This window comes from Alligator sinensis, unplaced genomic scaffold, assembly GCF_000455745.1.
Source record: "Alligator sinensis unplaced genomic scaffold, ASM45574v1 scaffold114_1, whole genome shotgun sequence".
Taxonomy (NCBI): Eukaryota; Metazoa; Chordata; order Crocodylia; family Alligatoridae; genus Alligator; species Alligator sinensis.
In genome coordinates this window covers 995,512-1,023,115 of record NW_005842525.1, presented here as the reverse complement: position 1 = coordinate 1,023,115, position 27,604 = coordinate 995,512, and the positions used below count along the sequence as shown (strand labels likewise).

General features: G+C 43.4%; 1 protein-coding gene across 2 annotated transcripts in view; it reads right to left on the bottom strand.

Annotated features, from left to right (window-relative positions):
- Positions 1-771: 771 nt before the first annotated feature.
- CROT (carnitine O-octanoyltransferase) overlaps positions 772-27,604 on the bottom strand; it is a 39,852-nt gene continuing 13,019 nt past the window's right edge. Inside the window, exons 5-16 of one of the 2 annotated variants that reach the window (XM_006031702.3) lie at positions 23,693-23,801; positions 18,238-18,331; positions 18,015-18,140; positions 17,105-17,206; positions 15,107-15,190; positions 14,927-15,034; positions 14,574-14,704; positions 7,782-7,905; positions 4,884-4,962; positions 3,093-3,186; positions 2,810-2,929; positions 772-1,839 (exon numbers count right to left, since the gene is read on the bottom strand). In XM_006031702.3, coding sequence (XP_006031764.1) covers positions 1,719-1,839; positions 2,810-2,929; positions 3,093-3,186; positions 4,884-4,962; positions 7,782-7,905; positions 14,574-14,704; positions 14,927-15,034; positions 15,107-15,190; positions 17,105-17,206; positions 18,015-18,140; positions 18,238-18,331; positions 23,693-23,801 — 1,292 coding nt within the window. In that variant the 3' untranslated portion in view covers positions 772-1,718. The remainder of the gene's footprint in view (positions 1,840-2,809; positions 2,930-3,092; positions 3,187-4,883; positions 4,963-7,781; positions 7,906-14,573; positions 14,705-14,926; positions 15,035-15,106; positions 15,191-17,104; positions 17,207-18,014; positions 18,141-18,237; positions 18,332-23,692; positions 23,802-27,604) is intronic. The other variant, XM_025213366.1, reaches the window with a different exon arrangement.

Sequence of the window (27,604 nt, the reverse complement as noted above, 5' to 3'; positions counted from 1 at the left end):
TAACATTGCCATAGCGATGTGTAGACGTGCCCTGTACGTCCTAGATTGCATCATCACACATCAACTATATACCTATGTAGCCACTAAGCATAGAGTTCTATATTGTCTTCCAACTCTTTAAAGCCATGTAAATAACTGTAATTTTTAACATTTTCTAATAAAGTTGCTCTTTATGCAAGACAGTAAGCTAGCTGGGAGTCACAAAGACTACTTCCTATCAAAGTAAGTCTGGCAAAAGAGCACCTTGTTTGCATGCCAATAACTGACTAAGGTTTCCCTGAGCCCAGGTGAGATAGAAACATTTGCTTTGTCAATACTCAGTAGAGTTTGGAAGGGGAAGAGTCTACTGAGGACTAAAGAGTTGGTTTTTGTGTCAATTTTGAATACATTTGAAGGACAGGAACTTTGAAGGACTTACATGATATAGTGGAAGAGTAGATCAGCTGAAAGACCAAAAAGCAAACAAAGGCAGAGGCACTACCGTCACTGTACTGTGGCAGCAGAGGCACAGTCACTTTTTGTTACTGCCCTACTATAACAGTGCGTCAAGGCATTAGTAATTTGAGCTCAGTTGTGGATTTAAATGCTGCCATAATACAAATAATAACAAATCCTTGACTTGGGAGCTCTTATATCTCAAAGAAGGGCAAAGAGAGTGATGATTTTAGAATCCCTGAGTCATTTTCATTTCTGCACACAAAATTTCTCCTGTAGAAAGCTGGTTGCTGTACATCAGCCTGGTTATCTATAAACCAATCAACTGATAAGAAATAGGCTTTCTAGACTGTTTTATTTGAGAGAAAGGAAATTACAAAGTTTATCAAACATAAAAAGTAATCTTTAAATTATAAAGAAATCTTACAGTCCTGAGAATCTTATCAAACTGTACTTACTACATTGCTTTAATGTGTACTCTTCTGTAGAGCAGTAGTGACATTTGTAGTTAGTTCATCCCAAGAATGTCATCTTTTGAAATTTCCAAGTAGTATCCTCCTTTTAACTCTCACATTTAGAAAAAGGCACACTGTCAGCTTAAATCTCTGAATGTAGTGCCTTCCTCCTCCACCTGAGAAATTTCTTATTCAGAACAATTCTTCATTTGACAGAATCCCAGTGGCAAAAATAGGAACTAGGAATTGTTATATTCATGTACAGCTTGAAAGAGACAGATAGGTAAGCTAATACTTTTCCTTAATTTTCATTTTTCCCCAAAAATGACAATTTATGAACTCCATTAACAATTTCCCATTTAGAAAGCACCATCACCTACTAGTGGTGGAAAAGATATTCGGAAATACACTTTTAAGTGCTACACTGAAATAAACTTCAGTGGTTTATAAAGTATTCCACAAGCTACCACTAGAAAAATTGTAAGAACTAAACATTCATAAATTCTCCATTTCCAAAGGCATACATTTCTGATACATTTGCATTGCTGAGGCATTGTTTTATATTGCATAGTTCTACTTTGATAACTTGCAATAGTTTGCATTGTGGGTGCAAATAGTTTTATTACTCTTTAAGGAAACTTGCATTGTTGCTGCAGTAAATTCCATAAAATCAGTAAGTTTTGCATTATTTCTGTTTAATATCTATGCTGACCTATCACTTAGTGTCTTGCATAGACTGTTATAACCTTTAAGAATAGCATTTCATTCAGCACTGTTATGTAATAATAATGAAAGACACAACAAGGCACATTTACATTCCCATCAACTCTAAAGCTGGGCAGTGGCTGTTAACTGTATCATGTCCTGGAAACACTGGAACATGTTCTTACACAGCATTTCTGCATCAGTCTCTGGGCATGACTTCCAGGCAGAGCAAGCCACAACAAACCTAGTAATATAAAAATTAACAATGTTAGATAATGAATGCTTTAGAAATCCAACAGACTGCCATGAATTGTGAAGTTACTAATGCATGTTTTTTTAACTGTGGGTTTCTAATTTAGGTACCTTTTAACTGTTGCAATTTTTCAAAAAATCAAAAGTTCCAGAGCTCACATTGACTTCAACTAGAAATGTCTGTCCTCAGTGATTCCAAAAACTGGCCCACTGTTTTAGGTCCATAAATAGATTTAGATGCCTAACTCAGGTGCTTATGCTTGAAAATGTTGCCAGCTATTTCTTTCCTGCAAGTAGCTTGAGAGGTCTCCCATTTCAATGAAACCCATGTAAACAGATATGCTGCTCTAAGGGAGAAACTGTACTTGCCAATCTGAATACACTCTACGAAAAATCCATATTAAGCTAAGAACTATTTCATAAACAGATTAGTTATGCAGGAAGTTAATGCCACTGCTGCTCCCCCTTTTTCCTCTGACGCCGATTTTAGTCACCTGGGTTACTTAAAACCTCCATTACGGCAGAAGGGAGGCAAGCAGCATTAACTCCCTAGGCTCTGGAGCCATACTAAAACAGCAGCTCCAGCAGCCACAGTGATTAAAACTGCCACTGCAGGAGTACAAGCAGCCACAGCGACAAGCCCCACAATCTGAATCTGCAGAGTTGGGTAGTCTGAGAAGCCCCACAAACCAGATGACCCACCTGCTCAGACTGGATCTGGCCCCCAAGCTTTGTTTGACATCTCTTCCCTAAACCATATTTAGATACAATGCTTTTGTCTTTCTATCATACCCATTCTGCTTCTTTCAAGCTCTTTGTTTTCTTCCTCCTAGCTGTAAACTGTCTTTATCTTTGTGACATTAATACAGTCAGAAAACACAAAACGGGGGACATATTCAAATAACTGGTTTAACTTTTCTTCTGGGAATTCTGTACTGAAGGAAGTGAGAACATAGCTTTACCTGTCATCTCTGATTCTATAAAAAACGCCATAGCCGTGATGTACCATGGGGACTGCAGAACCACCAATTCTAGTGTAGCCAACCATGCTGGTTGAAAGCAAAAAATTTCCACCTCCTCCACTATAAAGGAAACAAATTGCTTTTAATTATTTTGAAAACAAATCAGATTTTATGGAACAGAAAACGGTTTCATTCTTGATGTCAAGAAATAGCCAAACATTTGGCAAATATGAATCAATGTCAGGTGGTTTGACTTTCCCACAAGGACTGAAGTAGCAGTTACCTTTTAGCGAAAGCAGGGTCCATGAAGAGTTCTGGCACAGGGAGACCTTGTTCTTTCGCTATGAGTAGGAGACCCAGAAGATGACGGTCAAATCCTGCCAAGAAACAAAACCTCCTGAGCAAGATTCAGACTGCAATACCCAGATGTGGTAGTTAAAAGACCAACACATTCAGCTTACAATAGCAAAATCAAATAAAAGGGATTAGGATAAAAGGGCATAAAGGATCAAATAAAAGGGAATAAATTCTTAAAAAGGAATAAGAATTTAGTTTAGGTGAACCTATGTAGTATACTATGGCCTCTAGCGTTTCAGGATGAATAAAGAAATGCCAAAAAATGATGTACATAGAAACATGGCTGGCTAAGTCCTTAGCTCATGTGGTAGTTAAAAGACCAACAGTTCATGCAGCTCCAGTGAGAAAGCTTCCCTTTTCAGGCAACCAGTGGAATGGGCCCAACTAAGGACACAGCCAGTCATATCTCTGTCTACATCATTTTTTGGCATTTCTTCATTCATCCTGAAATGCTAAAGGCCATAGCATACTACATTCTTCTGCTAAATTCTTCTGCTTGGCTACTGAAAGCATGTTCTAGGAAGAATGGGTTTTCACAGTGGGCAGAAACTATTGTGCGGTACACACCTAAGGAATCAACCTTCAGTGTTCTGCTACAAGATCTGGGCAGCTTTCTGTGGCAAAATAAAACTAAAAATATTGCTGAACTATAATGAATCTCATGACTAGTAACAGTAAAGGTCTACCCCTTACAGCACAATTAGTGTCCTGAGGGAAATGACTGTTCCAAACAACCCCTTCTAGCTCCAGCAAAAAGTCTGAGATTATCCATTTCCCAGGACAGCATGCTGGCAGAGTGTTTGGCCAGTGAGGATTGAGAACTTCAGACCTTCTGTAGTAGAATGATTACTTCTTGACCTGAGGAACCAGATCTTTCCCCCACTAATCTGACCCAAGAGGAGATATCTCCTACCAACTTTAAGAAAGCTAGGCTGATCAAGAGATTTAAGTTATGTGTTGCAAAGCCTAACTCTTAGATGCTTTGCTGCCTACTGAAATCCACAACCCTTATTTAGGAGTCTGGGGTCCCAACAGGGGAAGAGGATTGTAACCATGATGAGGAGGGAGCTTCCCAACATAATTAACAGGAAATTAAAAGAAGATGAATGTGTATTAAACTCTGCTTCTTTCCAGGAATTAGGCAATTTCCTTCAACTCAGTGTAATACGCCTCTCTCTGTTTCCTTTACCCCACCCCACCCTTGGAGCTAGGTAACTCTGACAGCCTTTCTATAGAAAATGCAGGTGACGATGGCCTCCTTCTTCCACCTTCCATTCTGTAAGTCAATGGTAAGCCCATTCACTTGGGATGTGGAAGGCCTCAGTTAGCCTCCCTTAATTGCCTGAGGGTATATGCACCCATATATCCCACATCCTAATCCTAGGAGACAGCTCTGACAACCCAGATACAGGTTTTCCTGGGGCAAAAGGGTATCACAGTCTTGTGTTGATACTGTTCCATTTTGCATGGACAAATTAAATATTCATTAGGCCAGGGAGCTGACCCAAGAGAGCTTGGTTAAGACAAGAGAGAGTTTGGTTATTTAAACACTCCCTATGGGGAATTTGGCTTTCAGTCCCTAACCCTATAACTAACAAACAATAAATATAGTGTTTTTAGATTACCCAGATTGCTCTAGGAAGCAGCCAGATAAACTATATTAATAAAATGTCTTTTTTTAGGAACAGAAGAAAATGAGTGACTATAAAGAAAGTACCTTTTCCAGTCTCACACTCTTTCCTCTGCTTGTTGTGCTTTGCAAATGCCTTTAGCATCAGTTGGAGCCGTTCATGAGGCTGTGTAAAATAAGAAAAAATGAAAGCACTTCGCCTGAATATCATAAAGAAACAGTGATCAGAAAATTTCTCTGTAAATGTAGTGCCAAAGAACAAAGAAAATGTAGGCACATGGAAAGTTACGTCTATGCCTTTTGTCCTGTTTGATTCATCAAATTCTTATGTTTTTAATCCTCTGTTTAATTCTTGTTTCACAAAGTTTTCTTCATGACTTGTTTTCCATGCTTTTACCCTATCAGCCATTGATCTTTTACATAGAATAATTTTCTCAACCTCATGTTCTTTTCTTATTTTTGATTGGAACTGAAGCAGAAGAAAAAACGACAATTTTAAAACAACGGTCCTTAATCTTGTTAGACTCAAGGCACTCCTCAGAAAATGCCAGCATTTAGCTTTCATTCATTTTTTAATTATGGAAAATAATAGAGCAATTCTTCTGTTGACAATAACTCAGAAAAACCACAACAGAACAAAATGTTTTATGACACCAAGGATTTCTATTTGGAATCTCCGGGCTTATCTTGTGCATCCTGTGTGGATGTTTGCACATCTAACAGTGCAAATATTGTGCAACACCCCATGGCATCCATAAAGATCTCATGGCACTCCAGGACGCTGTTTCAAACTAAATATATTAAATATAATGATTTTCCATAAAACGATTAACTACATTAATTCAGAAATGCACGGTCATGGAGTTGTACATGGAAATCACAGAATTGAAAAGAAACACAGAAGTGATAAACATCTATCTTCACTATCTCTTTTAATTAAAAATACACAGATGCCTTTTCCCAAATAGTGAGACATCAAAAAAAATCCTCTGAGCCTAAACACAAGTAGATGAAAAGTAGCAATGACTGGGCACAAAATTACTGCACAGTACAGGAGTGTCTCTACACATGCACGCTCATACTGCACAGTAAATATGGTAACTTACGCCAACTTGAGTGTCAATTTGATACCAAATCACGCAGGTATAAAATTTATGCCCGATTAGTTACTATGCAGTAATGCACATGTAAACGCCTTACTGTGCAGTAACACTGCGTGTGAACTGATTTGGGACTAACTTTAGTCCCAGGTCAGTCCACACACAGTGCTAATGCACTTTAACACCTGCACGTGTAGATGCCGGCCTAGTCCCACTTCTGCGCAGTAAATTTAAGCTGGCATAAATGCACATGTAGACATGCCCACTGAGTTATTAAAACTAATATCCTGGAAGTTCTCATATTTGTTATATTATGAACAGGCAACTCAGATGACTGCTATATCACAATTTGATGTGTACAACCAGAGCCTTACTGACTTAAATGGAGGACTACCCTAAATTACTGTTTCTAGAAAACAGTGGATCAATACAGAGGCATATTAATAAAACACAGGGAAAAGTGGTGGCAGCATTATTTGATAGAAAGTAAACAGAGGGCCAAATCCAAACATAACTAAAGATTTTAAAACCTTCTTAAAAGAAAAAGTTGAGAATATTATATTAAAAAACAGAAAAACAAGTGAACAAGTGGGCCATCAGTAAGTTGCAAACCACTTTGGTTTTTCTATGTAAATAATTTCTTTGCATAAAGCAAAATATTTACACTGAATCTAAGACCAATGTTTATGAGAAAATGAGGACAAACTACGAGAGATTGAGTTTACTGAAACAGTGGAAACACCTCCTTGGATAAAACAAAAGGCAACAGATTCCTATTAACCACAGTATAAGGAAGAGAATGCAAAGATCTTCTAACCCCCCCGCCTGAGAGCAGGGTTGTTTTTTGCAAGGGCTTTTCCACAGCCATTTTCTGGAGCTCACTTTTTACATTTAACAAAGCAACTTATTTTGCAATTGACGGCTGCAGCTTTTTGACATATGGTTCATAAGCACGGTATACTTCAGTTTCCCTACCCCTGTTGCTAGGAGGAACAGACAATGTTCTTCTCATGGGATGGGAAATAAATGTAAGAATAGTAGCTAACACCTCAGAATCAGGCAGGATTTTTTTCTGATCATGTTCCCAATTCTCTCCCCTGACTGACTAAAGGCTCATCTATTTGTATTTAAGTGTCTTTGTCCACCCACAAAGTTTTAAATTTAAATCAGTTTCCTGATTAGCTTTAACCACAGACATTAGAAATACAAGAAGTCCTAACAGGTTTCTAAAAGACATGAAAAGAATCTACCCATGCTAACACAAATAGAGATCAGAGGTATCAGCAAACTATTCTATACCAGGAAGTTGGCATCCTACAGCCTGCAGCCCATAAAAAAGACTTGATCTGGTCTGCAGCAGCTCAGGAAATCAGCAGTATGCTCCAATCACTATGGCAGAGGAGGCATCACCAGAGTCCTACTGTCTGCTTCATTCAGTTTATGCTCTGTTGAAGCAGGGGCAGGATCCCTAGGGGTCTAGTGCCTGCCTTTTTCTATGTATTCCTTTTGCAGCCTCTGCTGATTGCCAAGAGTGAGGGGAAGTGGCCTGCAGTGGGGGTCACAAACAGTGACCTGCAGTGACAAAATATTGCCAACCTCTGCTCTAGACATTAAACCCAAGGCCTGCTTCTGCTCAACTTCACTGCATCAAAAAAGTGAAAAATATACACAGGATAAAGGAAAGCAGGTCATATGCTGCAGTTTGCCTACACTTACAGCTCTGGTGGGGGGAGTGATGGGGAATGACACCTGTGCTTTATTTTCTTTAGCTGAAAATGATGTCAACTCCCATAACTGACACAATTAACCACATAGTCTACCTAAGGTGAATCATGTGGCAGGTCCTTTAAATACATTAAGGATAATGCAGATTTTCAATATTTACACTGGAGTTTGGATTCAGCATGGATTGGCACCACTCCACTGCTTCCACAGTACATGGTCTCATGGTCTCGGTGCGTCCATGATAGAAGTGCCTGGTCATGGCAGTTTGATAACAGCAGCCTGGGCTAAGAAGAAAAATTAGGAAGGGACATTTCACAATGATGACAGATTTCTCTTTCCCATTTTGAAGTATAAATACTGTAAAAATATTCTGCGCTTTAAACCCATTTACAAGTAAAAGTAAATCACTACGTTTCTTTTAGGTGGCTGAAATATAAGACTAATTACATATAAAAGAAAGAGAACTGTCTTGAAAGCTTTAAAGGGACCAGTAAGGACGCAGACAATTCAAGAGACCCTACAACAAAATGAAATTAATTTGACATAATCCAAGGACTTTTTTCTTCAGACTAAGTCTCTCATTCATATTGGGTGTATCTACATGAGACACTTTACAGCACTATAGCGTAGTTTACTGCACAGTAAGCATGCATGTCTACATGTGCACATGCTCACTGCATCGTAAACCTCGCTAATTGCAAATAAATTTGCTACCTGCAAATGCAAGTAGCCAATTTACTTGCGACTACTAACTGCACAGTAGCACACGTATAGATACATGACCAGGAGCAAATTGGCTCCTGGTCAGTTAGCCACCAGTGGGAAGGAGATTGTTCCCTGACCCTGGGGCAGGCTTTGCCACTGGGGCCTGGGTGGGGACTATACCTCCCTGCCTCGGCAGTAGAGGGCTCCAAGCCCCCTGATCCAAGATCATGATCAGGGAGCAGGGGGTGGGAGATCTGTATCTCTCAGCCCCTGCTTTACCATCGTGATCAGGGAGCAGGGGGCTAGAAGATCCTTATCTCAGCTTTTTCCCTCCCGGCCCCAGCTCCATGAGCATGGAGCTGGGTGGAGAACAGGTTGGGGAGACTGTTCCCTGCTCAGCTCCTCAATCGCAGAACTGAGCAGGGAACAGGCTCTCCAGCCCCTGTGCCATGATCATGGAATGGGGGCTGGGAACTGTCCTGGTCAGGGGCAGGTCCCAGCCCCATACCCTAATCAGATGATTAAGGCATGGGGCTTGAAAAGAGCTGCAGGGGTGGGGTAGGTCCCATGCTCCTGCCCCATCCAGCACTGCAGGGCCCCAGGAAGCGGAAGCAGTATGCAGCCATTAGCAGCAAATCTCCTGCTTCCCCGCATGTGTGGACGTCTGCCCGGGAGCATTTACTCGTGAGTAAGCTGCTCCTGGGTCTAATGGATGTGTAAATACACCCATTGATGAGGAAGGTGAGAACTCTGCAGGCTTCAACTCATGGAGTTTATATGCATCTTTCCATTAGAGTTCAGAGAGGGAAGTCATTTGCTTCATGCAAAATCTAAGGATTAGAAGATCAACTAAAAACCAGACATATTTACAAACTTTTTCATATGTAAAATACAAAAGATTCAATCATCCATATGAGGATTTCAATGCAATTATTCTGATTTACATCAAATAGAAATCGAGCGCATGATGTGCATTTCACATGAATTATAATTGTTCTTTGAACAGTTTTTTATTTATGTGGTTGTAGTTAGACAGTTTTATATAAAAACCCTGTGTGTGTGTGTGTGTGTGTGTGTGTGTGTGTGTGTGTGTGTGTGTGTGTGTGTGTGTGTGTGAATGAGAATCTGTAAAAAGGTTCTGGTGCAGGTGCTTGGCATGCAGGTTCTTGTGGTGTTTCTTCCTCCCCTCCCCCCACTTTCTCTTTTTTTGCCTCCTCACAGCCTAGGTGTTCTCCAGGGAGCAAATGAGGCACAAATGGAGTCTGGGTCAGCTGTTGTGACCTGCATGGGATGTGCCATGTTCATGTTTCTTCCAGAGGGTCAGAAGCACTTCATCTGCACCAAGTGCAAGATACCAAGGGGTATCTGCCCTGGAGGAGAAGATTCAAAGATATGAAGTATGGGTATCCATGCTGCATTGCATCTGGGACCAGGAAGATTACTTGAACAGGAGTTATGAGAAGCTGGTACTGGAGTGGCCAAGGGGCAATGAGGAGACATGGCAGTTTGTGACTACCCAAAGGAGGGCCCCCAGAAATGAAGAGGAGCAGACTGAAGTCACCAACCACTTTCAAGCATGCTGTGGGTGAGGAGGGATCATTTGTAGGAATGAGGCAGAGGAGGTAGCAGACTACAGAGCAGGAAATGCAAGGTCTCAAGGACAGGGGCTCCAGGACCACTGCACCAAGAAGGAAGAGAAGAGCAGGGGACAAAGGCACCAATCTCTTGTCCAGATTTGGGGGCCTGGGAGGTGTGCTGCCTGCCTGGAGCCCAATTCAGGACTTCACAGAGGGTCTGCCAAAGCTCATCCATCCTTCAAACCACTACCCCTTCCAGCTTGTCCATGTAGGCACCAACAATACTGCCAGAAATGACACTGAACAACTGAAAGATGCAGCACTGATATAATGGTGGGAATTTATTATAGGTCACCTAATTAGGAAGAGGAGGTGAATGAAGCACTCTTCAAGCAGGTGAAAAATCTATCAAAATGTCAAGCCCATTCCTAACTTATGGAAAAGACAACTTTCTCTTCCAGAAAGTGGATGATACATCTAGGTGATCATGTATCTCAGATCTTGTCCTGAACAGCAGGGAAGAACTGGTGGAGGATGTGAAGATGATGACTAAGTTCATAAGAAATGATCATATAATAGAATTCCAGATCTTGAGACAGGGAAAGCATGAGGTCAGCAAAATTAGGATTAAAAAAACCCTAGATTTCAAAAAGGCAGTTTTAATCTGACTCAAGGAGTTACTAGGCATGGTGTCATGGGAGGATAGATTGAAAGATAAAGACGTCTAGGAGGGTTGGGAGCTTCTAGGGGCCCAGTATTGGATGCCCAACAAGAAACAGTCCTGACATAATGGAAGCACAAGAAGAATAGCAAGAGACCAATGTGGCTGCACAAGGAGATTCTAAGATGCCTCAAATGCAGAAGGAAAGCATACAAACAATGGAAGAATGGGCAGGTCACCAAGGAACCTGCAGGGACCAAATCAGGAAGGCAGAGATAAAGAACAAGCTGCACTTGGCAAAAGGAGTTCAAGGACAACAATAAGAGGTCCTACAAGTACGTTGGCCAGAAAACAAGAACCAAGGAAACTGTGGGCTCTCTGTTAACAAGCCAGGGGGAATTCCTAACTGAAGATGCAAAGAAGGTGGAACTACTCAACAGCTAATTTATCTCAGCCTTCACAAAAAATTAAGCTGCATCCAGATACCTAATAGGGATTATTATTTAGATAAGGAAGAGGGACAAGCTGAGAGAGGCTATAACAAAAGAGATTGTATATGAGCGTTTGTTGAGTCTGAATGAATTTAAGTCAGCAGGATCAAATGAGCTTCATCCCAGGGGCATGAAATTGTGGGAGACAGGTCAGGTACCAGAGGACTGGAAAAGTTTGAATGAAGTACCCCACTTTAAAAAAGGCAAGAACCACCTCAATACCTGGGAAGTTACTGGAGCATATCCTAAGCAAGAATATTTGTAAGCATCTGGAAGAGGAAAGGTTGATCACAAGCAGCCAGAATTGGCTTATACAAAACAAATCATGTCAAACAAACCTGATTTCTTCCTTTGTCAAATTAGTTACCTGGGTGGATGAAGGGAATGCTGTGGATATAGTGCACCTGGACTTCAGCAAGGTTTTGACAAGGTCCCACAGACCTTCTCATAAAAAAAATTGGAGAAATGTGGGCTAGATAAAACTACTATATGGTGGATACATAACTGGCTCAATAGCTGCAAGCATTTAGGATAATTATGAATGGGTTGATGTCAGAATGGCAGGAAGTTTTAAGTGGAGTTGTGCAGGGGTCAGTCCTTGGCCCAGTGCTATTTAACATGTTTATTAACAGTTCAGATGCTGGCATAGGAAGCTTCTTGATCAAGTTTGCAGACGACACAAGACTGGGAAGGTTTGCGAATACGCTGGAGGATGTGAACATCATTCAGAAGGATCTTGACAGATTGGAGAGCTGGGCTAGAGCTAACAGGATGAAGTTTAATGTGAACAAGTGCAAGAATAACCTCAGGAAGAATAATCAAAAATGCAAATACAAAATGGGTGATACCTGACTCGATGGAAGCTGTATAGAAAAGGACTTAGGAGTCTTGGTAGAGCACAAACTCATATGAGTCTCCAGCATGGCCGACTGGTGCCCCCTGAGTCTGGGGGGCCACCAGATTGCTGACTGGGGGTGGGGGGTAGAGAAGTGTTCCCCCAGCGGCCAATTGCTGAGCCCGGAACCACCAGCGGCGAAACCAGAAGTGCACTTCTGCCAGCACTTCCAGTTTTGTGGCTGGTGCTTCCAAGGGACTCATGGCCAATCTCAGGGGGTGCACGTGCACCTGTGTGCACCCCTTACATGTCACCTTACATGGTCTCCAGCACAATGTAGCCACACAATAGGTGAATGTGGTTTTGGGGTGCATCAATAGAAGCATTAGGTGCAAGTCAAAGGAGGTGATAGTGCCTCTCTACTGGGCACTGGCTAGGCCTCATCTGAAATACCGTGTACAGTTCTGGGCTCCACGTTTTAAAAAGGACACTTAAGAGGGAACATGATAGCAGTTTTCAAATACTTAAAGGGCTGCCATAAAGAAGAGGAAAAGTACCTTTCCTTTCTTGCTGCAGAGAGAAGGATGTGGACAAATGGCTTGAAGTTGCAGTAAAGGAAGTTTAGATTGGATATCTGGAAAAACTGTGGGTGCACTAAACGTTCAATTAGTGCAGTGTAAGCACCTACACATGGGCCTGGGTCCAGAGCTGTTTGAGCCAGGACAGAGCAGCTCTAGGCTGGCAGCAGGCTCTGAGGGTCAACCCTGGGCTCCAAGTCACGGAATCAGAAGGGGCTGGCGGGGGCACAAGAGTGCCTAAAGAATGAAGCCTTCTGGCTACCTGGCAGGCAGGGGTCTGCCCCCCTGCTGCCTGGACTGACCAGGTAAACTTTATACCCAGGTCGGCATTTACATGTTCATTTAGGTGGTTATTTGGTCCATTAACATAGCACATGTGGACTACGATGCTTTACACCACAGCAAATTAGCCTACTGGGCAGTTAAGCACACATGTAGAAGCACCCTGTTAGAATAATGACTCAATGTAATAAACTGCCTAGAGAAGTTGTGGACTATTCATCACTGGAGGTGTTCAAGAAGAGGTTGGACAGCCACTGGTCAGGGATGACCTAGGTGTAGCTATGCTTATGTTCTACTGTGGGTATTTCCCATGCTTCTGGGCTTTGCTGGTATTTTTAAGAAATGTTGGGTGTTGGCTATAGCCAAAGCTGTGAACTTTGACTGGGGTGTGCCAATGTTGCTGCTAGGACCAAAGCTGGAAGTTCCCAGCTAGAGGGTGTTACCCCTCTGCTCAGGGGGCAAGAATTTTATCACATACTCAGATTGCTATGAACTGTGGGGATTTTTGCCCTCCTCTGTAGTGGGGGGTGTGGTCCTCTATCCAGGACCTCTTGAGTGTGTACTGACAACACTTTATAAGAGGAAGACAATGGCTGATGTGGTTCCCCTGCTTCACATGTGGAAGGTTAGGGTGTTAGGCCTATGTTGTGTCAGGATTATTTTATGCAGGGTTGTTTTACGCAGTTTAGATTATGATTTGTATGGGATGGTTTGGATAGGGATGGTCCTGCCTCAGGCAGGGAGTTGGACTAGAAGACCTCTGGAGGGCCCTTCCAGCCCTACTTCTCTATGACTTGTGAAAGGAATATGGTGTCACTGCAGATGACAATCATCATTTCCATTCTTGTGATAAAACAAGCCCTGTCCAGAAAAAAGTAAATATTTGTAATATACATGGTGACCCACATTTAAATTAAATTCTACTTGGGCAGTAGCAAAGGAAATTGACAGGTAGGGTTGGGGAGGACCTGCCATTTTGATTCACTGGTGTTTGGAAGAGATTCATAATCAGCACAATCTTCCATAACTGTTGGCTGGGATTACACAATAAATCCTTCCTCACCTACCTGACCAAAGTGCCCAAAGTGCAAGGAAAGGAACTTGCTTGTTTATTGTCCATGTCTTCATACTGCTGTTCCAAATTTTCTGGGTAAGCTTTGGTGGTGGTGGGGACAAGATGGCAAAAGCAAGCCTTTTGGGGAGTTTGGAAGAAAGATATCAGCATGACACTGAGTCACCGACCAAAGTTTTCATCTGCACCAGGGCTTTTGCATAAGAATGGGTAATTTGTAGCGTGTAATAGATATAGAGCCTTATGGACCAACCATTTTGCTTACCTGTCCAGCTTACTGGAATGAAATATAAAAACTCTGGCTAACTGTCCTTCACATTACTACACATATAACACAGGTCCAAGAATATAATAGATATACAAGGTACTCACTCCTGAAGTTAATGGAAAAGGTCACTGGTATAGGATCAGGACCTATGAGACTAACAAGATTTACCCAAAGGACCCTGACAGCCTGACAAAGGGTGTTTGTGTCCTAAAACTTCCAAATAATTTTTCCAACTATTTGAGTTGGTCTAATAAAAGATATCAGATTTATGCAAAGCATCTTGTCTGCCTATGTCCTTGGACTAACCAAGCTACAACCTATACCACAGAAACTGTAATTATGACAAGGATTTATTCGTTCATACATGACTAGCAACAAAACACACAACAACACTGAAAGCTCTTCATATTTTCCTCAGACTTTTTAGGTAGTTCAACAATAATTTTTAATTACCAAACTGAGCAATTAGGTTTTTTTTCTTACCGTCCATGAAGTTTATAATAGGCCAACTGTAAGGCAAGCTGAACAAATGTATCAGGATGAAGTCTCTTCTTCTTGGTCAGTGCTTTGCCAAATGATGTAAAGGCATAATTCACTAATTGTAAGTCACTTGCCTAACACATACAAAAAATGTTATCGTGGGAGAATTCAAGAAATGTTCTATTCACAATCTTGTTCAATTCAAATCACAAAACAACAGATCAAACTTGCCCCTGGTATAACTCCCCTGACTTCAGTGGAACTATGTCATGGGTAAATTTGTCCTAGTGGTATTTAATCTCTGGCATGGAGAGAAGCCAAAAATATCATCAAAACAGGAGATGTAGACAGTTTACCTGCTGGTAATACTGTTCCTTAGCATGTTCAATTTCATTTAGCATTTTTTGGTTCAGTGTGAAAACAAGTTCTTCTGGCCATGGGATATCCCGAACCTTATCTGATCCCTGTATTAAAAAAAGAAGGTGTTTATAAGAGGCAAAACACTGACTAATCATGCTGTAAACTTAGATACATACCTCCCATTTTCCTTTACTTTCAATAATCTTTTCGTCTACATAAGAGCCCAGAGCTACTAAAACCATGCCATCCATGGGAGTATGCTAAAAAAACAAGATATAACATTGCGGTTACTATATGAATGAAATGAATCAACTGTACATTTTTCCACTTGCATTCTTCTTCCTATATCATGTTTAACTGGGTTGTGTGGAATTTAAGGCCTTATTAAGCAACTACATTTCTAGCTCTTCTACCTGTACTGATAGTCTTTACATGGTTAACCCAACTTCTTTTTTGATTATTCGATAGCCAGACTGGCAAAATATAACTCTAGTGAGAGGAACAGACCTGGGCAGGACCTGTGAGAGGTAGCCTGTGTGAGAGCAGTGATAAACACTTTGGGCACTGCTGAATTGAGTAAATAAAAATGCTAATAAATTCTAAGCTTTCTTGTACAATATACTTATTACCTTGGGAACAATCTGTTGAGCAAATATAGAAAAGTCCTTCATAAAAACATTTTTGAAAGAATGATTTAGTCTTCTTGAAATATAGCTTTTAGATCCAAATTCATAAAAGGCTTTATATGAACTAGTCATTTTTTAGTTGGAATTTGGGCCTTTTTTTCTCTAATGCACAATTCAGCAAAATCCCACCTCACTGCTTTATGTGCACATGAAGTCCTAGGTGTCTCTATAGATCTCTATATCTGAAAATATCTAAATTCTATCGAAAGCCATTTTGGGATTTGGTAACTAAGAGGGGAGAGGAAGAGGAAAAGGCCCCCCTACCTTTGGCCCACTAGCTTGGTGGTTAGGCCACTTGCCAGTAACTGAGACATCTTGGTTTGAGGCCCCCTTACCCAGCTCTGAGGCAGTTAAACCCACATCTCCCACCTCCTAGGTAAGTGCCCTAGCCACCAGGTTACAAGTTCAGCCAGTGATTCTCAACCAGGGTGCCAAGAGATCCTTTCAAGGGTGTCACAGGGTGCTATGCAACATTAGCACTGTTAGGTGTGAAAACATGATTCCCACCAGAGATTTCAAATAGGAATCTGTGTCAAAAACATTCTAACCTGTTGTGGTCTTTTGACTTGTCAGCAATAGAAGAATTGCTCTATTAGTCAAAAACTGAGTGAAACTAAGAGTTGACATTTTCCAAGGGGTCCCTTGAGTATAAAAAGGTACTGGGTTGAGAACCACTGGGTTAGGTAAAGCTAGGGCCCACTTTATCTACCCCGTTGAATCAGTTCTGGCTCTTGAGACTGATCATGCATTTTGCATCAAATAGGTGGTGGATAAAATGAATAAACAGCACTAGGAACAAGGAACAAAACCCAGTGCCTCCAACTTAGCAGGGGTAAATATACACCTTACTGAGCTACACATCAGGTTTCCTTTTGCTGGCAACCCTTCTGGCCCCATGACTCTTGTAATCATGGCTGACAAACAGGGCAGTTGGAAAGGGGTCCTAGCTTTGTGCTTAACCCAGAGCCTGGTAGCTAAGGCATTTTCCTGGAATGTGGGAGATGTGAGTTCAATCCCACTGGAGCTGAGGGGACAAGGCCCAGAACTCACCTCTCTCAGTTCCTGGCAACTGCCCTAATTACTAGGCTATTAGACAAATGATACCTACCTGCTTTGGAAGCTGTTCAAGCTTGGGAATCCCCTATAAGTGAAGTGCTTAAATCAGGGCTGGAAGAAACTGTATGATGTTCTCCAACAGAATGGGAGAGGTGGGGGAATGCAGAGGGGAAAGGCAGTGTGCTGACATGTAATCAGCTTGTGTACTGTTTAATTCCCTCTTTAAAACTACAGAGTGCTGAGTACAGAGTGCTTTGTACTTTATTGAGTACAGAGTGCTTTGGATGTTTGCCAGATACTGTGTTGTGTAAGCAAGACTGCACTACTGGAAAACAAATTTTAACCTGGGAGGGGACAGGAGCAGGAAAAAATATATAATGCCAGGGGATCCCTAAAGATCTTATAAACAAACAAAACCAGTATTTTACTTACATCACAGTTTGAACAAACTGTCCCATTGGAAAAGAAGATACTGTTGTAGGATTTATCTCCCCAGCGTATGGTTGGATCTCCAGCTAATGCCAACCTGGTAATCTAAATCATAGATTCATTTATGGGTTTTCAGAAATATCTGAAAGCATGCCAGCACTCTGGCAGACAAAAATATCTGGATGCTTTTTTTATTATTAACAACCTCCAAACTTGAAAATAGTAATTAGGTGATCAGCCTTGGACAAGCCACAAAATAAATATAATCCTTGCTTTTGAGTTGAGCAAGGTCTAGAGTAACAGATAAGAAGGATGTGTCAATTCATAAGTAAGGGAGGCACAGGGGGGGCACATGCCCTCCCTGAGATTGGTTGCTGCCGAAGCCGCCGCCGGCTTCCGCGGGCAGTTGCTGCTCACCACCCACCCCTCTTTGCCGCCAACACTGCCAGTGTCTGCAGGTGGTCCCCGCTCACCACCTCTTCCCCCCACCAACACTACTGCCAGCGCCTGCAGGGGGTCCCCACTCACTGCATTCATGTGTCAATCATAGCAGACATGTTTACAATGGAGCCAACATGTCCAGCTGAAGAAAAACCATATGTAAAAAGCCTGGTGTCAAGAGTTTATAGAAAAGGCTGGATCCTTGTGATGACCTCTGAGGCCCGCACAGTTTGAGAAGGAAGGAGCATGAGCAGATAACTTTAAACAACCTTTACTTCCTGCATCCTGGAATAGGCAGGTTGTGGGGATCAGGAGCAGTTGGTAATATCCATATCCTCAGGCACATCTCTCTTATATCAGAGAGGCCAAGAAGGAATGGTGAAAAAGCTGATACATTACTGAGGGAACACAGATATTATCAAAACATGTTTCTTATAGAGAAGAGTAAAATTACTTGGAAATCCCAAACTACCTGACTGTAATCCTTGGAGGTTGCATGGGGACTGGAATCATCAAAGGACACCACAAACAAACTTCTCTGAATCTTTTCTAGTAGAGTTAAATTCTTTGGATCAAGATTGATTAGATATTCACGTGCCTAGAAGACATGGAATAAGTAGCTGAATTACTGAAATAATGCAAATCTAAGCAAATTCAACATTTTTATCAAGGATCAATAACTGAAAGTGTCCAACCTCTGCCCATTTGGTTCTCTCATTGCTTGTTAAGGCTCCCAGCCCTGGTCCATTGGGTTCATTATGGCACCTTTTTTGGATATATGCAAATTGCCTTAAAGGTAAAAGATTGAAAAAAAAACAATTAACAAAGTTGATACTCATGTTAGCGAGCTAGGACTAAGATTCAGTATTTTGTGTTCCACAGCTAACAATATGGCTAAGTCAGTGGTTCTCAACCTTTTTAGACTCAAGGCGTCCATCCATAGATTCAAGGCATTCCTCTATAACTTTTGTGAATGGAATGGCACCTCATTTCAAAAACAAACTTATTTATTACAGTGGGCCCAGGCAGAGGGGCTAGGCAGCAGAGGCATGGCCAGGCAAGGACTGAACCTGAGCCTGGGCTTATCTGCTTACAGCCTCACACCTAACTTAACTCCTCTCACACCTCACAGCCTTCAAAGGACCTCAGAGCACCTTTGGGTGCTCTGACATGTTTGTTGAGAATCTCTTTGTTGAGATTAACTGAAATTTTGAGAAAAGCATATCAACTTTCCTCAGGTTATATGAGAGTGAAGGTAGAAGGTAACTTTGATGACGATGAAGATAAAATAAATGACAAGAGTTCAAGATCCAAAGAAAAGGAAAGGAGTGCAGCTGAATAAAGACGCTGGACTTCAGAAAAGCAGACTTTAATGGCCCAGCCTCGCAGCCTGCTGGGTGGTGGGGGGGGGAAGCTGCCAACACAAAGGGGAGCAGCCATGATGGCAGCCGCCCCATCCTCCCTCTGCCACTGACTGGCCAAGAGGGCTGCTTTTCATGTGGCCCCGCCCCGCTCTGCCAATCAGCGGTGAGGAGTGGGGTTGCACGAAAGCGCCCTCTCAGCCAATTTAGGGGGAGGGCAGGGGAGGCTCGCCACAATAAGCCTGCAAAAATAACAGCCGACACTGTAGTCAGACTGCAAAATCGCTTGTCTGCGGCCTCAATATTGCCATGATTCCCTTCAGGTGGGGCTGAGGAACCTCCTAGGAAGGAGCTCACTGTCCAGGTGTGGAGGGGTTAAACAGTCCTTTGAGTCTAAGAGTTAACGTGAATCTCCATATTTTGGGAGAGGGGTAAAAAGTACAAAAATAAGGTTTGTTTAAGGATCCAAAAGGAAGGGAAACTGGACTGGGTAAGTAATAAGGTTGGGGAGAAGGGTGAAGGGCTGAAAGGTGTTAAAATAAGGATTGTTTGGGGACCCAAATGGGGGGGAAATCGGACTGGGTAAATAATGAGAGGGGAGCAAGGATTTTAGTTAAAAAAATGAATTTTAGGGCAAGAATGTATAAAAGACTATATAGGACCAAAACAGCACTGCAGGCATATCAAGCAGACCAGTGATGCCCAACCTTTTGGCCCTGCGGCCTGGCTGAGTGGTGAGCGGACAGTCCGTGGCCTAGTCGCCCGCCCCCAGCATAGCCACAATTAGAAGTAGGGGAGTGGCAATTAAAGCTGCCACTGCTCCCCCACTACCAAATTTCTGGACCTGTGGGGAACCCTATGGGTCCACAATGAGAGGTGGGGGAGTGGCAATAAAACCTGCCACTGCTCCCCCACTACCAAATTTCTGGACCTGTGGGGAACCCTATGGGTCAGATGATGCAACTCCACGGCAGGATCTGGCCTGCAGGCTGGGGTTATGCACTCCTGAAGTAGAACAACCATAACTGAGATATGCTCTATTTTGTATTGTCTTATATTATAAAGAGGTGAAGGTAGCTCCAGCTAATAAATATATATGCCAGTGTCTCTAGCCAGGTTGCTTGAATATTAATGAATGTTGATATAAAGATTTCATAGATTTCATAGACATTAGGGCTGGAAGGGACCTCGGAAGATCGAGTCCAGCCCCCCACCCAAGGGGCAGGAAGTCAGCTGGGGTCATAGGATCCCAGCAAGATAAACATCCAAATTTCTCTTGATGGTGTTCAATGTAGGTGCTTGACCCGCCTCCAATGGCAGGCTATTCCAGACCTTGGGGGCTCGGACAGTAAAGAAATTCTTCCTTATGTCCAGCCTGAAACAGTCTTGCAGTAGTTTATACCCGTTCGACTTCGTCATCCCTTGGGCCGCTCTGGTGAATAAACGTTCCCCCAGATACTGGTGGTCACCCCTGGTAAACTTATAGGTGGCCATCAAATCAGCCCTAAGCCTGCACTTTACCAGGCTGAACAGTCTCATAGCTCTCAGTCTCTTGTCATAAGGTCTGTTTTCCTGACCTCTGATCATGTGCGTGGCTCTTCTCTGGACTCTCTCAAGCTTCTCCACATCCTTTGTGAATTGAGGAGTTCAAAACTGGACGCAGTACTCCAGCTGCGGCCTCACCAAGGCCAAGTACAAGGGGAGAATGACGTCCTGGGATTTGCTTGAGAAGCATCTATGGATGCAAGCCAGCGTTTTGGTCACTTTACTAGCCGCAGCATTGCCTTGAAGGCTCATGTTCATCTTGTGATCAGTGATGACCCCCAAGTTTCTTTCTACAGTAGTGCTAGTCAGTGTAGCACTGCTGAGCCTATAAGGATGCTGCAGGTTTTTCCTCCTGAGGTGGAGAACCTCACGTTTTTCAGTGTTAAACACCATCAGGTGCTCATCCACCCATCTGCTGAGCCTGTCCAAGTCAGCCTGGATCGCCTTCCTGTCTTCAGGTCTGGATGCTTTGCCCCAAAGTTTGGTGTCATCGGCAATGATAAATTACAAGAATTGTATATCGTTTCTTTGGTAATAACTCCAAATTCATACAATTCCAGTGTTAGACTTTTGTTCCTATATTTGCTCAAATGAAGAAAAAAAGAAAGGGGAGTATTTGTAGTCCAACCCAGAGGGCTGCACGTGAACTATGCAATATAGTGTAGCCTTTGCATATACCTGTACTTCAGGTATTATGCAAGCCTTTGCTTGCACTTGTACTTCAAAAAGCTATTGATTCATAGCTTTGTAATGCAGTCTGAAAACGCAGTTCTGTTTACACCAACTTTGCTGTTCCTTCTCTGTCCTGTCCTCTATTCAAATCCACAAACATCCACGAATCTGAATACTTAATGCAAACTCTACTATCTGGCATATATTTTAATTTGGTAGTTTTACCTGTTAAACTTCAGTACTGACTAAATAGCATTCACAGGATACATTTGTAGATCCAAATTATGACAATACAACACACCCAAGATAAGGTAAAATGTTAAGTACTATTACCATACCTGTAAGTCGCATTAAGATTTTAGTTTTTCACAATGGTTAATATATTTCTGAAATTTCTTAGGATGTATTTGGTAGCCATGTTGGTCTGAGACAAAAAGAAATTCAAAACTCTAGAACTCTTGGTTCAGAGATGATACCTTTTATTAGACCAACTAAGAAATCACAAAAAAAAAAAACTTCTTCTGCGAGCTTTTGGGCATACAAGCCCTTCCTCAGGCTCAGGGAAAATTAAAGAAAAAGAAAATTTATTTTTGTCTCAGAGCAACGGGCTACCAAATACATCCCTGAAAGAACAACTCACAAAGACACTCTCATGAACCCAAAGGAACAGGCTTCCACCTTCAGGTTCCTCTGTGCAAAAATGAAGTTTATTTTCTATCTATGGGGACTTCTTACCATCTTTAATTTTCCCTGAGCCTGAGGAAGGGCATGTGTGCCCAAAAACTTTTGCAATTTCTTAGCTGGTCTAATAAAAGGTATCATCTCTGAACCAGGAGTTCTAGAGTTTTGCATTTCTTTTTTAAATTTCTTAGGCACTTGCTTGATTGTATTTCTTTCTTTGATGCTTTTATTGTCCCTGCATTATATTACTTAATATAATGTAGGGACAAGGATGTTGAAATATCTTTAATACAGATGTTGAAATACTGGAATTTCACAGGGTACAAATTCCCAGTTGTGCCTAACTCTATTTTTCCCTTGTAGGGTGTTCAAAATTAAGTGATTTAGCCACACATTTTCTTTTAAATTAATTGATAGCAAACATTTCCTGCATTGCATCATAGCATAAAGTTCAGTAAGCACAGTACTACACAGTACTACCACAGTACTATACATACAATAATGAACTAGCCTCTTTCAGTGAGTACTGGCCCAAATGTTCTGAACTGATAGCAGTGGAGGTACTTGAAACTCCATCAGAGTAACTGCCAGCAGAATTTACCTTGAAGTATACAATAACTCTTGACTGGTCTAATAGTGGTCTAATAGTTTTGTCACCTGTAAATTGGCATCACATTCTGCTCTCCTGAATATTCAAAATCCTTCTTGGAAGTGTTTTGATTATTATTCAAAAAGAGGTAGTTATAAGTGCTTATTCTGAATTTCCAAGATTAGAAGAAAACAAGCTGATTTTGAAGACCAGTAAACACCACTATCTGTTCTAGCAATCTAAGACTACAGCACAGAAGACTAGATTCTTTCAGTACAGCTCTTATGCAGCGTTTCATGGGCACAAAAGAACAAAAAATAGGCCATTTTCCCAGTCCTAGTGAATAAGAGGTAAATACACTATTGCTCTCCCAGTGATCTTCAGCTGACACAAAAGACCCTTAAAATGTTATCAGCCTGTGTATGCTGGGGCTTAGTTCTACCTTTGTTGTGTTCAGCAGTGGGAAAAACCGTACCGTACACCCTTGCCAATAAGTAACTTAAGATGCACAGCTCTAGTTATGTTTCAAATGTGGTCAGAAGGGATTAGAGGGGAAAAGGGTGGTTCTGTTGGGGTTTTTTTGTTATGATGATGTTGTTGATAGATTCAACATTATTACTTGGATTTGTTGTCAAAGGAAATATGTTACAGACATTTGCCATAGGTTCCAGATCTGAAAAAGAGATAGCACTTTATTTTGTCTAATCTCTCCCCTAACTATACATAGTTGGTCCAACAAAATATATTACTAAAGAAAATTTGCTTCATAGATAATTCTGGCAGGTTAACATCAACAGCCTCAACACCATTGATTCATAATTACTTGCTACATAAATACCTTTTAGCGGCTTACGTTTACATGCTGTTACCAAATGTTGCGGTATTAAATATAAGAAAATGATGTTTCATGTCTGTAAGCTTCCTTCTCCCTACCTCTAAACACTTTCAGAACTATGGAGATACTGTTTAGCTGAAGTCACTAAAATGCACAATGTGTTAAAGTACAATTACAGAGGGAAAATTCCAATTTCTCTAAAACTTAAAAATATGCTTAAATGGACTTGGTTGATTTGAAAGTCTCACTTGCAAAAGTCTCTCCTTGACAAACTGACAGGAACTATAGTTTACAAGTAACACGACAGAAGACTGGTATTCTGCCACTCCAAATATAAATATCAGTTCAGTCTTAATGGCCATGGGGTGCTGTTATTTTAAAAGCAAGACCCAGATCATTTTGTTCTGCAGCTCTGCAAAGATATTTAGATCTAGGCAGGCTTAATGAATGCAAAATAGTTTGAAAACCTGAAAATTTCTGAAGGGCTCAGCATACGACCTTCATACACAGCATCAAAGGCAAATATTCGACCTCGACACATGACTATTATGTGAGACGGACATTCACCTTCACTCTCTGAAATAAAAACATAAAACAGATGTGAGAACACACAACTTTTTAGATGACGTTATAATGTAAATGTTGGATAGATAGTCAAACTCCCACCCAAGGTCTGTTCATGTCAGGCTTGTCCAACATGCGGCCCGCCAAGCCATTTTATTTGGCTCGTGGCAGCCCCCCCCCGCCACTGTGGAGCGGGGAGCTGTGGCAGTGGCGGGGCTGCAGCGTTGGCAGTGGCACGCGGAGCTGCTGTCGCGGAGTGCAGGGAGGTGGCGGCGGCGGCGGCGCAGACTGCGGAGCCACCGCCATGGAGCGCGGAGCCGTGGTCCATGGAGCTGTGGTGGCAGCAGCACCACGGCAAGGCAGGCAGGCGGGGCTGCGGCGAGGCAGGCAGCAAGGGGAGGGGAGCTGCTTACTCCCACAGGGCCCGGGGGAGTGGCCCCTCACAGGAGGCCAAGCAGCGCCTGCTGGCCCTCACCTGCCTCCTCACCCGCCCGCTTGAAGCCAGCCCCACTGCCCTGCCCTGCCCTGCCCTGCCCCACAGCAGGGCGGTGCCTGCTCGCTCCCCCGGCCAGTCTCCCCCCAGATGCTGCAGCTCTCCGGGCCTGGTCGCCCGCATGCAAGGCCCCGAGGGGGCCGCTTCTCATGTGCTGCTGGGGTGCGAGGAGCCCGGCTGGGTCGGCACCGGCCAGCAGAAGCAGCGGTGCAGCCGTGCCACTGGAGACGGGACGAGCCTGCACTGGTCAGTCCTGAGCAGCACACAGCTCCGCTGCCACTTCTGCCAGCCAGTGCAGACCTGGCCGGCCTCCTCCCGTCCCCAGCAGCACATGGGAAGCCAGCTTCAGCTGCATGCTGCTTTTCCTGGCCAGTGCCGATGCTGTTCTGCCCAGGCGGGTCCTGCAGCACCATGTCAACTCGGGCATGGCACCGGCAGGCCCCGCGGCGCCCCCGCGCACCCCGGCCTCGCCCCCCGCCTGGCCCTGCGGCTTCTCCAGCACCAGGTCAACCGAGTTGTAGCCAAGCGGCTCTTGCAGTACCATGTCAACCTGGGCATGCATGCCATGTCAACCAGCACCATGTCAACCCCTGCAACTTCACTGGTGTCAAAGGTCACGTGACATCACTTCCTGATATGATACCACTTCCTGTGACGTCTTTGAATATCACTGGGTGATAAAAAGTTCGTGATCCAGCCCCACATTCAAAAAGGTTGGACACCCCTGGTTTATGTAATTATTGATGCAATCTGAAACTGGCTCTTAAATGGATTCTAGGACCTATTCTAAAGGGATTTAAATTCAAATTTCCCACTTCCCAGGAGAGCGCTCTGGCAATGGAATAGGCTGAGGGAGGGCACTCTCAACCCCTGCTGCTGAAGCTGAGCAGCCTTGACTACAAGAGTAAAGGGGCTAGCAGGAGATCTAGCTGGAAGCAATCTGCCTCTATATTAAATTGGTTAAGACACTCCTCTGGGAGAAGAGAGTGCTGGGCTACAGTCTGAGCTGCTGAACTTATTTCTGTCTTTCTTTTTTAATCAATGACCACCTAATGTAAAATGAATAAGCATTGCTGAGATGGAAGAACCATCTCCCTCTCTCAGCCTATCCTAAACCATAGGCTACAGAGACAGAAAATCTCATGCTCATTCTCCCTCTGGCACTGGCACAGCTTTAAAAGGAGGGCTGGTAAGTGCCCTCACTCAGCCTAGTAATAAGGACACTCTCATAGAAAGATATCTGAACTTAAATCCTCTCAGGTTGATAAGGGCCTAGAAATCAGCTCTCCCTTATCCTGGGTAAATGGCTTAAGGACTCACCTACTGGGGAAAAGATGACCAACGCGATGATTGTGATGCGTGGTCTACTGCTATATTCAGAAACCCAGTATGGAGTTACCTTAAAACATTGCCTAGGTGCTGTGATTATATATAGCAATATTAGACTCCTCAGTGGATCACTTTGAATCTCTTTCCTGGGAAAGGAATTCAAAAGGCAAATAATGAAATAATTTAAATCTTGGCCTAAGTGACAAAAAAACAAAAACTGGTATGTATTAGGGGTGTGCAAAACGGGCCGTATTCAATTTGGATTTAGATTCGGCCCAAATTGGGGACAGTGATTCGATTAGTTGATTTGGATCACTGTCCTGATTCGATTCGGCTGAATCTGAATCCGAAGATTCGATGCTGATTTAGAGAATCAGCGATTCGGCCATAGACACAGCTTTAAATGTTTTTTCTACATACCTCAAGGTACCAGGTGTGGCTTGTGAATGCTGCGATGGTGGAGCAGATGGAACATCCCACAGGAGCATAGGGGGACCCCCCATGTGCTTGGTACTTCCAGTCCGCTTCTGGGTCCACCACTGAGCACACAGGGGGCTCCCCCGGACCCCCCTGGCTCAGCAATTGGCTGCGGGGGGATTCCAGGTGTCCCCCCAGACCCGGGGGCACCAGTCACTGAGCTGGTGGGATGTGCTGCTGAGTGCGTTGGGGAGCTCCCCGCACTCCTGTGGGATGCTCCATCTGCCCCAGCATCTCAGCATTCATGAGCCGCCTGCTACCTTGAGGTATATAAAAAAAAATTTAAAGCTGTGTCTATGGCCGAACCATCAAATCTTTCTGAATCTCTCTGAAGTGACTTGGAGGGTTTTGATTTGATTTGGCGAGATTAAAGGGTCTCTTGATTTGATTCGGATTTGGAGATTCGGCCACCGAATCGGGCCAAATTTCCTCTGAATCGAATTAGCGACCAAAGCTTTGTACAGCCCTAGTATGTATGAATATAGGGCAAAATAATGTGCTGTTACATGCACAATACCAAAAAACTTTATTTAAAACTTAACATGAGATTTAGGAAATACATAGGGGTCTGTCTCTCTTCAAAATGAGAATGCTTTTGGCTCCTGGTACACGTTATATATGTACCAAAGGAGCACATTGTATCAAAGGAGCATGAGTTCTTAGGCCTGTAGCCCCTATGGTTAATTATAATGGTCTCCCTGTTTGCAAGTTAATAGCCTGTATCTGACCCAATTATGAGAATAAGCACTAGTTTAAAAGAGACTTAATCTCAGCAGTGATTTTGTAAAGGGCACAGATTACCCGTATATAAATTGTGCAGAGTAGCTCATTGTGACAGGGGGCCTCCCGGGGCCAATCTCCACGGCCTGCCCCGTCTGGTGGGCAACCGCCCACGTATCTCGCCTGCCACACCTTTGATGATAATGAGTTCAATTAAGATGTTAATTAAGTGGGAGGCTGCCCATCTAGTGCCCCAATGCCAGGGGGCGCTCTCTGCAGCTCCGACCTCCCCTAATACCACAGCCCAAGCCTCGCAGATGGCATCTTGATGTTCATCTCCTCTGGCCCCCACACTGGGCCCCAGAATCATCCTACAGGACCCCTCCATGCTCCCTCCAATCAGGCGGCCTCTCCGCCTTCATCCGGGCTACCATTTTCCCCTCTCGGGTGTGGTCCCCCCAGGACCTTCGGCTACTAGCCCTGGCCCACCTCCAGGCCAGTCGGGACCCCAGGCCCCTGGCTCTTGGGCGTCCCTCGCGGTGGGCCCCTGGCCCTTTTGACCCTCCTGGTCCTGGCCCCAGCATGGGCCAGTCGAGGGTACTATCTCCTTCGGGCCGGGTCTCTAGCCCCTCACTCTCTCTCTGGGTCCACCCTCTGGGCCTCTCACACAACTCATGGGGTTACCCACCCGGTGGTGGGGGCAAGGGCTTAAGGCGCCCCAACCCGCCTTCCACCGGGGTGGTAACTGGCCTGGCATTTCCTGGGGGCTCCCGCGCCACTGAGAGCCCCACCACAC